This window comes from Citrus clementina, unplaced genomic scaffold (assembly GCF_000493195.1).
Source record: "Citrus clementina cultivar Clemenules unplaced genomic scaffold, Citrus_clementina_v1.0 scaffold_3, whole genome shotgun sequence".
NCBI lineage: Eukaryota > Viridiplantae > Streptophyta > Magnoliopsida > Sapindales > Rutaceae > Citrus > Citrus x clementina.
In genome coordinates this window covers 866,845-879,300 of record NW_006262339.1, presented here as the reverse complement: position 1 = coordinate 879,300, position 12,456 = coordinate 866,845, and the positions used below count along the sequence as shown (strand labels likewise).

The following is a 12,456-nucleotide window of genomic DNA, read 5'->3' as shown; positions in this document are numbered from 1 at the left end:
ATAGCGACTGTTGTCTTGGTAAGGATACTGTTTTTTATAAGGGTAATTTTTATTATATCGGTGATTGTTGTACCATCTATCGTATAAGATTTGAATTTGGTCTTCATCATCATTCTCCCTCTTCAACTGAAGCATTGCCGGTTCAGAAACATCAATTTCAGCAGTATTCCAATACGATGACTAACTACTTGTTAGAGTTGAATGGCGACTTGCTGCTTGTTTCAAGATATGTAATTTGGGTGAGTGGGACGTGTGCGTTCGAGGTCTACAAATTGGATTGGAATATGCAAGAATGGGCTGAGGTGACAAATATCGGCAATCATGCAATTTTATTGGGCAAGCGTACTTCAAAATCTTTGGTTGCTGCAGGAGGAAATTATTTCAAAGCAAATTGTATTTATTTCGCTGATGATTCCTGTCTAACACAAACTTCCAATGTGGTACCGCCATACGATACTGGCGTATACGAAGCCGTGCCATTTTGTCTTCTAGTGAAATCGAGTGAATGAATCTGGTTTTTCCTGCCATAATAACGAAGCCGTGTCATTTTACAAAGGCCAATCTTCTGCTGAAGAAACAAGAACAGTATACTTCAACTATGAGCACTAGCTAAATTTGTATAAGTCTACTTTGTAATTACAACTTTGGTTATCTTTACTTCTATAGTTCTAGTGTCGTTTTAGGGTCTTTGAACTATTCTAATAGTAACCATTTGTCCATTTGATTCGAGTTAACAGCAAAGGTCAACACACATTTTGTACATTAGCTGTTTTCTCGTGCGATCCAATAAGTGAATCTGGTTTTTCCTGCCATAATAACGAAGTTGTAGCATTTTGCAAAGGCCAATCTTCTGCTGATGAAACAAGAACAGTATTTTACAATAGCTGAATTTGGTTTTCCCTGCCAAAATAACAAAGTTGTGGCATTTTGCAAAGGTCAATCACCTGCTAAAAAAACAATAACAGTATGAAATTAAAAGTCTTTTTTTTTTTTTTTTAAGTTGACAAGAATTACTAATTTTATCATTATTATTTTGTTATTTTATTGTACAGTGATGGGAAGATTCAATTTTTTAAAGTGTGTTACCGCCAGACAACTGGTCGTCAATGCACTTCCAAAAGGCTACATAATGGCGAGCGACATTAGAAGCGACTGCGTAGGCTCCGCTTTTATGAACAAGTAGTGCAGTGTGATCTACACCTCAGAAGCAGATGACATTTTGCTGCCACTTTGGGCGGGAGAGACAGCAAAGGACTTAAATTCTTTGACAAAGAGAATGACAAGCTGATAAATTCGATATTACAAAAAAAAAAGTAGTGCGTTTACTACTGAGCTTCCCAGGCAACAGATATAAACTAAAGGCATTTCTAGAGAACAAGCCAACTGATGTCTCTGCTTATATAGATAATTTTGTTAAGATGATTGACAAGGAGGCATACACTGATATCCAAGTAGCTTGGCGAAATGAGGGATGAACTACAAAGACGGCAGAATATCACATTAAGTTTTTGCTTGAGTCACTGTTTGAACTACAAAGATTAGTGGATCGAAGAAATATTTTCATCTCAATATGAATTGCTTCAGACTCATACCAAGGATCTGAAATAATCGGCTGAAGAAAGATAGACTTGATATCACTTTCATTTTCAAAGGAAAAAAAGAAGAAGACAATTTTGAATTATAAAACCAAAAATTCCTTTTCTCTGAAAAGGAATGTAAAAGTCTGATTAACAAATGTGTCTTCTTAAGAATCTATTGTTGATGTATGATTGAAATCTAGTGTTGGGTGTATGTTTATATAGTTTCAAGACATTTTTAGGCTTTTTTTAATTACTAGAAAATTCTCTGGCAGAGTCGTTGGCCAAAGTTTGACTTTTTAAGGTCTTTTAACTGGTTGTTGCCATATCTTTTTAGGGCACAACTCTTTAAAAATTTAGGCCATGTTTTGATACTAGGATTAAAGGTAGAATTTGACCAATTTTTGGGATAAAAAAATTAATCAAATCTTAGACATGTTTGGCTGTCGTAACTAGTTGATTAGTCCAAACTTTAATCCAAAAGTAATGAAACTATTATTCCCTATTTCAATTTAGGATAAAATCTTATTTATCACTCTTTTTATGTTTATTTATACTAATATTCATATAAATACATATAAAAAATTAATTTTGTAAGTTATTTAAACTAAAATTTTATACAAACATTAAAATTTTAATTTAATAATATAGGATTAAATATCAAAATTTTATTTAATAATTTATTTACAAAATAAAAAATTTAAAAATTAGTAATATAATTTAAAATAGTTATACTATTTAAATAGTTAATAACTTTATTAAATTTAACCTAGTCCGACTAACTTTATACCAAATAAAAGACAGTCTTATATGTAATCCAACCTAATCTAATCTAAGTCAATCTAGTCTTAATAATAGTTCATCATGCGTCCCAAATGTAGCCTTAAGAGCTTAGATGCAAGCGAGTCATTGGAAGCTTGTAATTCCCTCTGTATACTTGCATTCAATTATGTTAATAATAAAGAGCTTGAAGCTCTGTTCTGGTAGATCGAATTTTCTGCTTTGTGCACTGTGTTTGATTGTCCTTATTTTCTGGGTTTCATTCCTTTGCTGTTTGATCATCTTTTCTTGTTTGCTTCTTGGTCTTTTGTGTTTTTTCTTAGTCAAGAAACACAATTGGTCATCTAACAATTTTCTTGGATTGTATTGAATCCAATTCTTTGTTGGATTTGCTTGAACAAATCTCATAAAATATTTTCAATCAGGGGTCTTTCAAATGATTAACTAATGGGACGGATTCAGCTGACTGACATTTATCATGCAAGGGAATATTTTGGTTATGAGAAGGGAACCACCCTACACATATGTAATACTTTCTTCAATAATGCCGTAAGTTAAGTCTATATGCTATTTGTCAGATTTCTTCTGTGAAGCAGTGAGCAATATCAGTTAATGCAGTATGTGCAACATATTCACATATTTTATATAGGGGCTGCGACTAAGTTGCCCGGGGGTTACATCCCCCTGACTTTGTCGCCTAGTTGGCCCAGCGTGTTGGATTATAAAGTATAAACAATGAAATCCAATGGCCAATTCGGTAAATAGCAAGTTGAAAGTGTGGCAACCAGAAAACCAAGCGAAGCAGCAGAAGACCGGTTAAAACATAAGGGCAGCGTTTAGGTTTATAACTGGTAATAAAACTAAGGTAGAGTTTACTTTTTGGATTGGATTGAGAATTCTGGGGAGTGAAAATCTTAGGATTGGGAGTGTGGAGTGGGAGTGGGAGTATGTTGTTTACTTACACTGGAATGGAAGCATAGAATGGAGATCAGAATCCAATTTATGTGTTTACTTTGTCTTAGATTGGGAGTAAATAGTTTCAAATTACAATTTTATCCTTATTTAAAGAATTATAGTTTTTAATTACAAAACTAATAAAAAATATATTTAATGAATAATATTTATTTTATTATATTTGTAAATTTATTATAATTATTAATATTCTTAATTATGAACAATAAATTATTAATTGTAATTTTAATATAAAATGAAATGTTATTTTATTTTATTTAATATAAATATATTAAATTTATTATTATATAAAATAATAATATAATATTATTTAGTACAAAATTAATATTTTCTTAGAATAAAGTACTTATTATTATTAATATTAAATAAATATAGTACTATTATTTTTAAAATAAATATAATAATATTATATTTATTAATTCTCTATTAATATAATAATATTATTTTAAAATAATTTTAACTTAGAATCAATGTAAATTATTATTTAGTTAAATATAATATTATTATTTAAATAAATATAATATTATTATTCAAATAAATATAATATTATTTATTTTATTTTATTAATTATAAAACATAAAATAAAATAAAAAAAGGTAGAAATGGGAGAGGTGGGAGTGACCAATGGGAGTCCCACTCCAAAAATGGGTGGGGCCCACGGAGTGGAACTCCCAATCCCTCCCCATTTTAAGTAAGTAAACACTGAAGTAGGAGGAATCCACACTCCTCACTCCCACTCCAGCAAGTAAACACAACATAAAAAGACTAAACTGATACTGTTTGGCAGCAGAGACAATGGAAAGGAAAACATTTCTACTCTAGATCTGATTTTTAATAGACACAAATGAATTATAACCTAACAAATTACAACTTAAACGAACTAATGAACTTCTGGTAAGCTGGCATTGACTTTCACAGCTTGCTGACGCGTCAATATCATTCAAAGTGCTGGTTGATCAAGGCTCTTGGATCCAATGTGTGGTTGTGCTTCCTTAGCAAAACTGATATCACCAAATATTCAAAGAAGCAAATGAAAAAAAGAATGGCAATATAACGGTCCAGGACAGCTTTTATTGGCCAAGAGAAACAACTAATCACGGCTGAGATAGTTTAATTAGGAAGTATCAAGTGCTCGGCATCATTGAAAAGTTGATTTGTCAGGATATAAATTAAAGGGATGTAGACGGTGTAGCAGTGTGTTGACATGGAGGTGAAGAAGGAACAACTTTCACGAAGGAAGGTGATCGGATGTATAGGAACTGAAACTCTATCCAGGTCAGGTTTGTTGGCACGCAAATGATGGATGCATGGTTGGCATAAAAAGTTGAAGTTTTTACTTCACATTCTAACCGGATTTACTTCATCACTCAACTTGCTGCAAAACTATCAAGTTTGTTCCAATTCTAGAGTGCCAGGCTCTCACAGTAGCCCGTAATTTTAAGTGTTCTTCAAATTTTAAACTACAGTTGTTGACTGCAAGTCTTGGGTGAAAATCTAAAGGCTGTTCCGCAAACTAACAAAATTGGGAGTACATTACCGCCTGTGCTAACGTAGCTGTACCCATTGTTGATACAAAAATTTTGGCATAGAGGAAGAATTGAGAAATAAATAAGATGTGAGAAAGTCTAATTTTCTCAGAATTGTCATTTTTTAGAGTACAGAGTTCGCTGATTGAAATCTTGCCGGATCCTGGGGGTGTTATCATATAGATCTTCCGACACTTAAGCAGAGACAAATGAGAAACTTCTTGATTAGACTGTTTGAGCAAAACTCACGAGAATATATGTACAGAAAAAGAATGAAATTGCTTGGGACCACTCTCTCTAAGTAGCAAATTGCACACTTGACTCCTCACATAAACAAAGTAAACCAAATGCGCACACAGAGGATAGAATCATATTTCCCTAGATCTAGGCATGCTTTTGCTGATATTTTCTTTTTTTATTATGATCTTAATGATTCAGCAATTGCTCTTAATCTTCCATGATTTCTTGTGCAGCAGCAGCAGGCATGAAGTTTTGCTTTTTATTCTCCTTAATTTGATGCAGGATTGGAGGCTGCAAGCTGAAGCAAATGAAGAGGCAGAAAGATTCCCAAGCTATGCCCACAGAATAGTCTTTAAATACCAGATTCGAGCACATTTTTGACGCAAGAAAATAAGCTTTGCTTAGTTTTGAAATTATGCTCCACCAAGGGTTGCATATTTAATCCACCCTAAAAGATATAATTGACTAGTTTGTTTTTTTTTTTTTTTAATTACACGAGACTAATGCTCAGATTACAACTCATATTATATGAGATTTACAACTAATATTTACAATCAGATAATTACTAGACCTAATTTACATTAATTCTTATATAGTACTGCCCAGATTTTACCCTCTCTAATATTCGAGGGGTGTCTACTAATTTACATTAATTTTTATATAATACTGTCTAGATTTTACCCTCTCTAATATTCGAGGGGTGTCTACTAAGAAGAAGACTGTCTTCACTTAATAATTGAAGAAAAAAATAAACCCCTACATATATTATGGGGACTCAAATCGCTGCGTTTACAGTTGTAAGTACAAGATCCTGACCACTGGACCCAGTTGGTTATAATTGCCTAGTTTGTAAGTGGCCAAGTGCTGCACATGGACAAACAGATTTCAGATTTGTATAAACAGTGGAGAATTCTTACGTATGAAAGCCAATGATGTTATGCACAGAAAATACAGATCATCTTTTTTTTTTTATATATATTTTTAACGTTTCTACTACATAAAGTATTCGCTAGGGAATTTTATAATAAAAAGTTGCACTTAGGTTGCGTGCAGGCTGCAGATTTTAGTCCACATTCTCATCTTCTCAGCTGACCTTTAACTCTTTTTTTATTTTATTATTATTTATTTAATTAAACAAGAGATTAGCACGTGTCGTTCGCTCATCAAATCACCTGTGCTCTAGGTTATCAAAGGCTTGCTGCTGGTCCAACTAAACACACGGAGCAAAGTTAGCTCATTTAAAAATGACATTAACCGTCTTCTTTATTTTATCTCTTCGTAGCTCTTGGTCGTTAGGTCGGTGGAATGCAGGTCCAATAAAAAAATTCATTAGAAAAAGAAAAATTCCTTTCTTATTCCTTTTCTTATGTATGATGTGTCCTTTTGATAGAAGAAATTCTGGAATCAAACCGAGCTTATCAAAAAGGACAAAAGTATACCTTATCTCTTAGAATATAAGATAAAAAAGCAACAAATATACAAGTCTTATGCATCATCCAGTTATCATATTATTTGTAAAAAGTTAATTGAATGGCTGAACTTTGTACAGGAAAAAAAAAAAAAAAAAAGGGTCAAAACTTTCGATAGTTGGAATATATCCAGCAATAAAAGCAACCCACGTTTTGTTTGTTCGTTTTCAAAGCATCCATATTCTTGGCTCCAGCGGCATTTCATGCGAAAAGCACGAACTGATCACTTCCGTGTCATGCTCTTCCACCGTTATACACACGTGTAAAGTAGCAAATTTTATTTATGGCATTTGAGATCTGGGTGAGACTATAATTTTGTGGATTTTCCGTCACTGTCACAAAAAGAATTAGTGTCGCAAATCAATGAAATTAATGAATAATGTGTGGATTCCTTTAATTTTTTTTTCCCTCCTTTTCAATGATTCTTTCATTAGGTTCAATTTGATAATTTAATATTTCTTCAGTCTCGCCCACCTGTTTGTTGAAATTTATACCTATAAATGACTTTACTTGGTATAGTTTTTTACTAAATAAATTTGAAAAAAAAAAGGAGTAGATTACTGTTTTACGATATGGTGATAATATTAGTTTCAAAATAGATCTGATTTACCTCTATGTACATCGAATAAAATTTTTCCTATCTTAATTTCTAGAAATGAAAAGATTTATTGATATATTTAATTAATCAATTAATTTCTTAAAAACTCTCCGCAAATAAAGATCTTAATTTCTATAAATGATATATTTAATTAATCAATTAATTTCTTAAAAACTCTCCGCCAATAAAGATCTTAATTTCTAGAAATGAAAAGATTTATTGATATATTTAGTTAATCAATTAATTCCGTCAAAACTCACCGCAAATAGTAAAATAATGCCATAAGCACACGTTAGTCAAAAAATTTCTCTTCTCAACTCAAGTCTCAAAGGGATCAAAAAGCTAAAAAAAGTCCACCGCGTCTCAAGAAAGGTCAGGATTCGAATAGCAACTTCAAGAAAACCCACCGTGTAGACGAAAGTACCCCTAAGCGGTTACCCAGCAAGCGGAGACACACATAGGTCGATAAGAAGCAAAGATAAGGCTACTTGAGTCAATCCAGTGCCAGAAACTCGACATGATCCGCTCAAACTCCCCTGTTACATGCCACATACACCCAACGGTTTTTACCGCTGCACAACTAATCACACACCTCCACGTGTCATCCCCTCGCTAGACGTTGAAACCAAAATCTCCCCTTAATAGAATTTCGTCCTTATTGAAATTAGCCAACCCCCAATATTCCCTATAAATTCGCCCCTCTTTCCCTCTGCTCTTCGTCAGTTTCATTTTTTTTCTTTTCCTTTAAATTTCTCTGAGCGCGAGGCCAAGCCCAAGTCTCATCACTTCCTTCGTAATTCCCCCGTTTCTTCAATTTTTCGTGTACTTTGTTCCTTTTTTTTTTTGGTTCTTCTGATTGGTCTCTCCGTTAGACTCCATGGCTAAGAACATTTTGGTGACCGGTGGCGCCGGTTACATTGGAAGCCACACCGTGCTTCAGTTGCTGTTAGGCGGTTACAAAACTGTCGTCGTTGACAATCTCGATAATGCCTCGGAAATCGCCGTCGCAAAAGTCAAAGAACTCGCTGGCAATCAAGGCGACAACATGACCTTTCATAAGGTTAGCTGTCATTGTTGTTGTCGTGTTGTCGTCGCTGCCGTTTATTTTTTGTTCTTTTTACCTAAATATTGAAAATCTTTTCGACGGGGTTTTTAATTTATTGTTAGCAAATTGCCTAAGATAGCTGTTTACTCGCGCCAAAATTTTAGCTTTTTCCAATCGACTTTCTGTGTTTTAATTATCACTAGTTTGTTATTTAGTTGAAAACGCGTGCTCGAGGCTGTGCTGTCAATCATGTGTTATTTCTATGCTGTGTGTGGCGCATGTTCTAATTTCGTTTGTGAACCATGTGATCACTGATGATTATGTTTTAAAACTTATTAAATTTCTTTTTTAAGGTTCATTGTATTAGAGGTGCCCGGCTTATGCATTGGGATATTCGTTTTGATTTTATTTGATCTTGGGGATTGACTAATCATGCCGTTTTTTATTGTGAAGTGAATTAAACGTGTAATTAATTGAACTAAATTTTCTTTTGTAATTTACAGAGTCATGGTCCTGATTTTTAAATTTTCACTTTCACTTGCAGTTGGATCTCCGAGACAAAGCAGCGCTGGAAGCATTGTTTGCCAAAACAAAGTACTGCTCTGGTGATCTTTATGTTTTATAATGCTAATTGGCCTGACACTATATAACTAAGTTGAGGCCTAATACTTTATGGGTTTTTTTTTATTATTATTATTATTATTTTTTGGTGGCATGAGTTGTCACTGTTTATATTCTCTATCAGTTTCATTTAGCTGGCAATGTGAAAATGTCTACTTGGGAGCATTCTTTTCCATGTGGTTCATCTTTGGAATTCAATTTGAAATTTTTAGTATCGTTTTAGTTATTGCTTTAATCACATTTATATGTAAATGACAATAAACATCTATCAAATAATAATAATAATAATAATAAAGCAAATGAGAAGATTTTTGTTTATTAGCTTACGTTTTGTCCTCTTTGTGACAAAGGTTCGATGCTGTCATCCATTTTGCTGGACTGAAAGCAGTTGGTGAAAGTGTGCAGAAACCATTGCTGTATTTTGACAACAATCTTATTGGAACCATAACTCTCTTGGAAGTTATGGCAGCACATGGCTGCAAAAATGTATGCCACTAATACCTAATTTGCTAGTGATGATTATAGGATTCCCTTTGAAAATTTCATCAGTCACATTCATGTTTCTAGTATCAAGGATTTTGTTCAATTATGAATCTTAGCATCAGTAACTTAATCAATCTTTCAATTGGAAACATTTCAGCTGGTCTTTTCATCATCAGCTACTGTTTATGGCTGGCCAAAGGTGGTTCCGTGTACAGAAGAGTTCCCGTTAGAGGCAATGAACCCTTATGGACGTACCAAGGTGTGTCCATCATTGTCCGTAACAACTGAGATGTAGTTGCTTCTTTTCATATCAAGAATGAAATCAACTTTTTGTATTGGTTATATTGAGGCTGCTTCACTGTGCAGGGTGTCTTGAGTATGTGCCTTGGTTAAGCACTTCTTTTCTTTTTTGTGTTATTTTGTTATGATCTCTGACAAGGTTGATCATCCAGCTTTTCATTGAAGAGATTTGCCGTGATGTCCACCGCTCAGACTCTGAATGGAAGATCATATTGCTGAGATATTTCAATCCTGTTGGTGCACATCCAAGTGGCAAAATTGGTGAGGATCCCCGTGGAATTCCAAACAATCTCATGCCCTTCGTCACTCAAGTTGCTGTTGGCAGGCGTCCAGAGCTGACAGTATTTGGAACTGATTACTCAACAAAGGATGGTACTGGGGTAAGCTGTTTTAGGACGCTGCCTCTATATACTTGCAGTATATGTGAATGCATGTCACGCTTTTGGGATTCATTCATTTTAATGCAGCATTAAATACTGGCGAAGATCCATTATGTGAGGCTTTCATACAATTGCTTCTAGATGAAACTCTTGTTAATTTTCGGTGTGTGTTGTTGTTGTTGTTATACTGATATACTAGTTTGATCACAATTATTCAGGGTTTTATCAGCATGGAACTAGTTTACAACATGGAATGTTTACGAAGTTTTTGTTTTCAAGATTTCGAGTCCTGAAAGTATTTTCCAAGCTGTGTTATTATTTTCAATACTAGAACATCTTTTGCAGAACTTATAGTTCATTTTCTTGCTTCTGGTCGAGAACTGATTTTGATGGAACTTATCTCCTCTCAGGTCCGTGATTACATTCATGTTATTGACTTAGCTGATGGGCACATTGCTGCATTGCATAAGCTTGATGATCCTAAGATAGGTATGTGCTAAAAAAAATTGATACTTTTCTTTGTACTTCTACACAATAGACCAAATTTTGTTGTCAAGTTGCATGCTAGTATCATAACCGTATCATTTTTCCATACCGTTGGAGTTGAGCTCATCATCTTATGTTTAGTAAGAATTCCCTAATTAAAAGCCACATAGAAGATTACTATGGTTTTATTCATGGTTTCGTAGTGTCACATTTCAACTCCTCTACACAAATAGTTGCCTACCGTGAGAAATCTGGTTTTATTTATCATTTATGGTCTGTTAAATTTCCCTGAATTCTGAAATACAATTATCAAGGAATAGCTGCTTTTTTGGGGGAAAGAGTAGATATAAGAACTCAACTTTTTGAGTTTTGTCATGGTGTGAACTTCCAGCATCAATTCTTATGACTGATGAGATGGGTTTTTACAGGTTGTGAGGTGTACAACTTGGGAACGGGAAAAGGGACATCAGTTTTGGAGATGGTTGCAGCATTTGAAAAAGCCTCTGGAAAGGTACACATTTTTGCCCTGTTCTGTATATTATTTATTCACCGATGGAAACTTTTGTTTCGCTTCTGGATTGTATTTTGTAAATTCTTGAAGGTTCATGCGGTAATCATGTAGAATTAGTATTGCTATCAAATTTGAAAGCATAAGCTTTTGCTACTCTTTAAGGCTTAAAGTCAAATGGACCTGTAAAAACGAGCAGTTTTTAGATAAGAGGTTGAGAAGTCTTGGGGTTGAGAGGTTGTTATGGCCAAGTCCATTGAAATTTATAGAACACAAACTAATGCGATGGCTATGAAATAGTCAAATGTTTCATCTTGCTATGGCTACATGAATGTTTTTAACATGGAATCAGAAGAGTGTTAGCCATATAAAATTGTCTGATATTTACTATTTCTTGTGTGTTGTAATTCAATGTGCTTATTGTTTTCTGCATCAGAAAATTCCTCTTGTAAAGTCTGGGAGGCGACCCGGTGACGCAGAAATTGTTTATGCATCAACAGGAAAGGCAGAACGTGAATTGAATTGGAAGTAAGTACTTATACATGTGTCTATCTTTGTTTACCAATGCTGGTAATGCAATCAATGTTACTATTGGATGTATCGTTAGAAGATAATCTGTTGTGTATTATTGATTGCAAACCACATTCCCATTAGGCGCCTATAACTTTCACACAAAGTTCTTCCTTTTTTACATTGAAGTCTGATGATGGTTTAACAATTATCATTTGTCCTTGCAGGGCAAAATATGGCATTGACGAGATGTGTAGGGATCAATGGAATTGGGCCAGCAAGAACCCTTATGGCTATGAATCTTCCAACTCGACTAGCTAATAACTGTCATTTGTCATCCTTATTAGTAGTTCCTCGCAATATACAGTGTCTATTCTGTACACTTAATTATCAGATTTTTAAGCTGAAAAACCTTGTGGTATTGTACAACAATAGAAGGTCCCCTATACAATCTTCTACTGTGAAGATTTATCTAGGCATTCCCTTATTTGGAACAGTGTCATTGGTGTGTTGATTATTGGTCTTCAAATTTTCAGCTTATTAATTTAAAGATTTTCTTCCTTTCTTGCAATGGTTCCGTCGACACAAAAGTCTGTTTCCGTTGTGTTATCTTCTCTGCCGGCTTTTCGTTATTTGTTATTTACGAAAGGCAAAGACATTGAAGTTACCGTCATTTCTATTTTATTCGAGAGAAAAAGTAATTAGTAAAAAAATAATTTTCAAATTTTAAATTTTTATAATGAACTTATTTTTTCAGATGAGTATAAAAGGGATACACCCACCAAATTAATTGTACTGAAAACTATAGCATCGGATGGTATCTTTAAGAAACATTGGTATTTTGATCTTTTCTTGATAAACGAACAGTTCAAAGATGTGAACACAAATGATATGAGAGAAAAGTGGAAATATTGAACTGAAAATACGGTAAACTTTAACGGAGGAATCTGAAAATAATTCG

General features: G+C 33.8%; 1 protein-coding gene across 1 annotated transcript; it reads left to right on the top strand.

The window, feature by feature from the left end:
- Nucleotides 1-7,838: 7,838 nt before the first annotated feature.
- LOC18049584 (UDP-glucose 4-epimerase GEPI48) lies at nucleotides 7,839-12,066 on the top strand. Its single transcript, XM_006439269.2, has 9 exons — nucleotides 7,839-8,222; nucleotides 8,752-8,801; nucleotides 9,179-9,314; nucleotides 9,469-9,570; nucleotides 9,764-9,991; nucleotides 10,402-10,480; nucleotides 10,906-10,988; nucleotides 11,422-11,513; nucleotides 11,723-12,066. Exons 1-9 carry the CDS (start codon nucleotides 8,040-8,042, stop codon nucleotides 11,814-11,816), a joined length of 1,047 nt encoding a protein of 348 aa, XP_006439332.1. The 5' UTR covers nucleotides 7,839-8,039; the 3' UTR covers nucleotides 11,817-12,066.
- Nucleotides 12,067-12,456: the final 390 nt, after the last annotated feature.

Bases quoted from the DNA above. Each gene is read 5' to 3' on its own strand.
- LOC18049584 (XM_006439269.2), top strand. From the start codon at position 8,040: ATGGCTAAGAACATTTTGGTGACCGGTGGCGCCGGTTACATTGGAAGC. The intron at 9,315-9,468 runs GTATGCCACTAA...GAAACATTTCAG, and splicing joins CAGCACATGGCTGCAAAAAT to CTGGTCTTTTCATCATCAGC. The intron at 10,481-10,905 runs GTATGTGCTAAA...GGGTTTTTACAG, and splicing joins GCTTGATGATCCTAAGATAG to GTTGTGAGGTGTACAACTTG.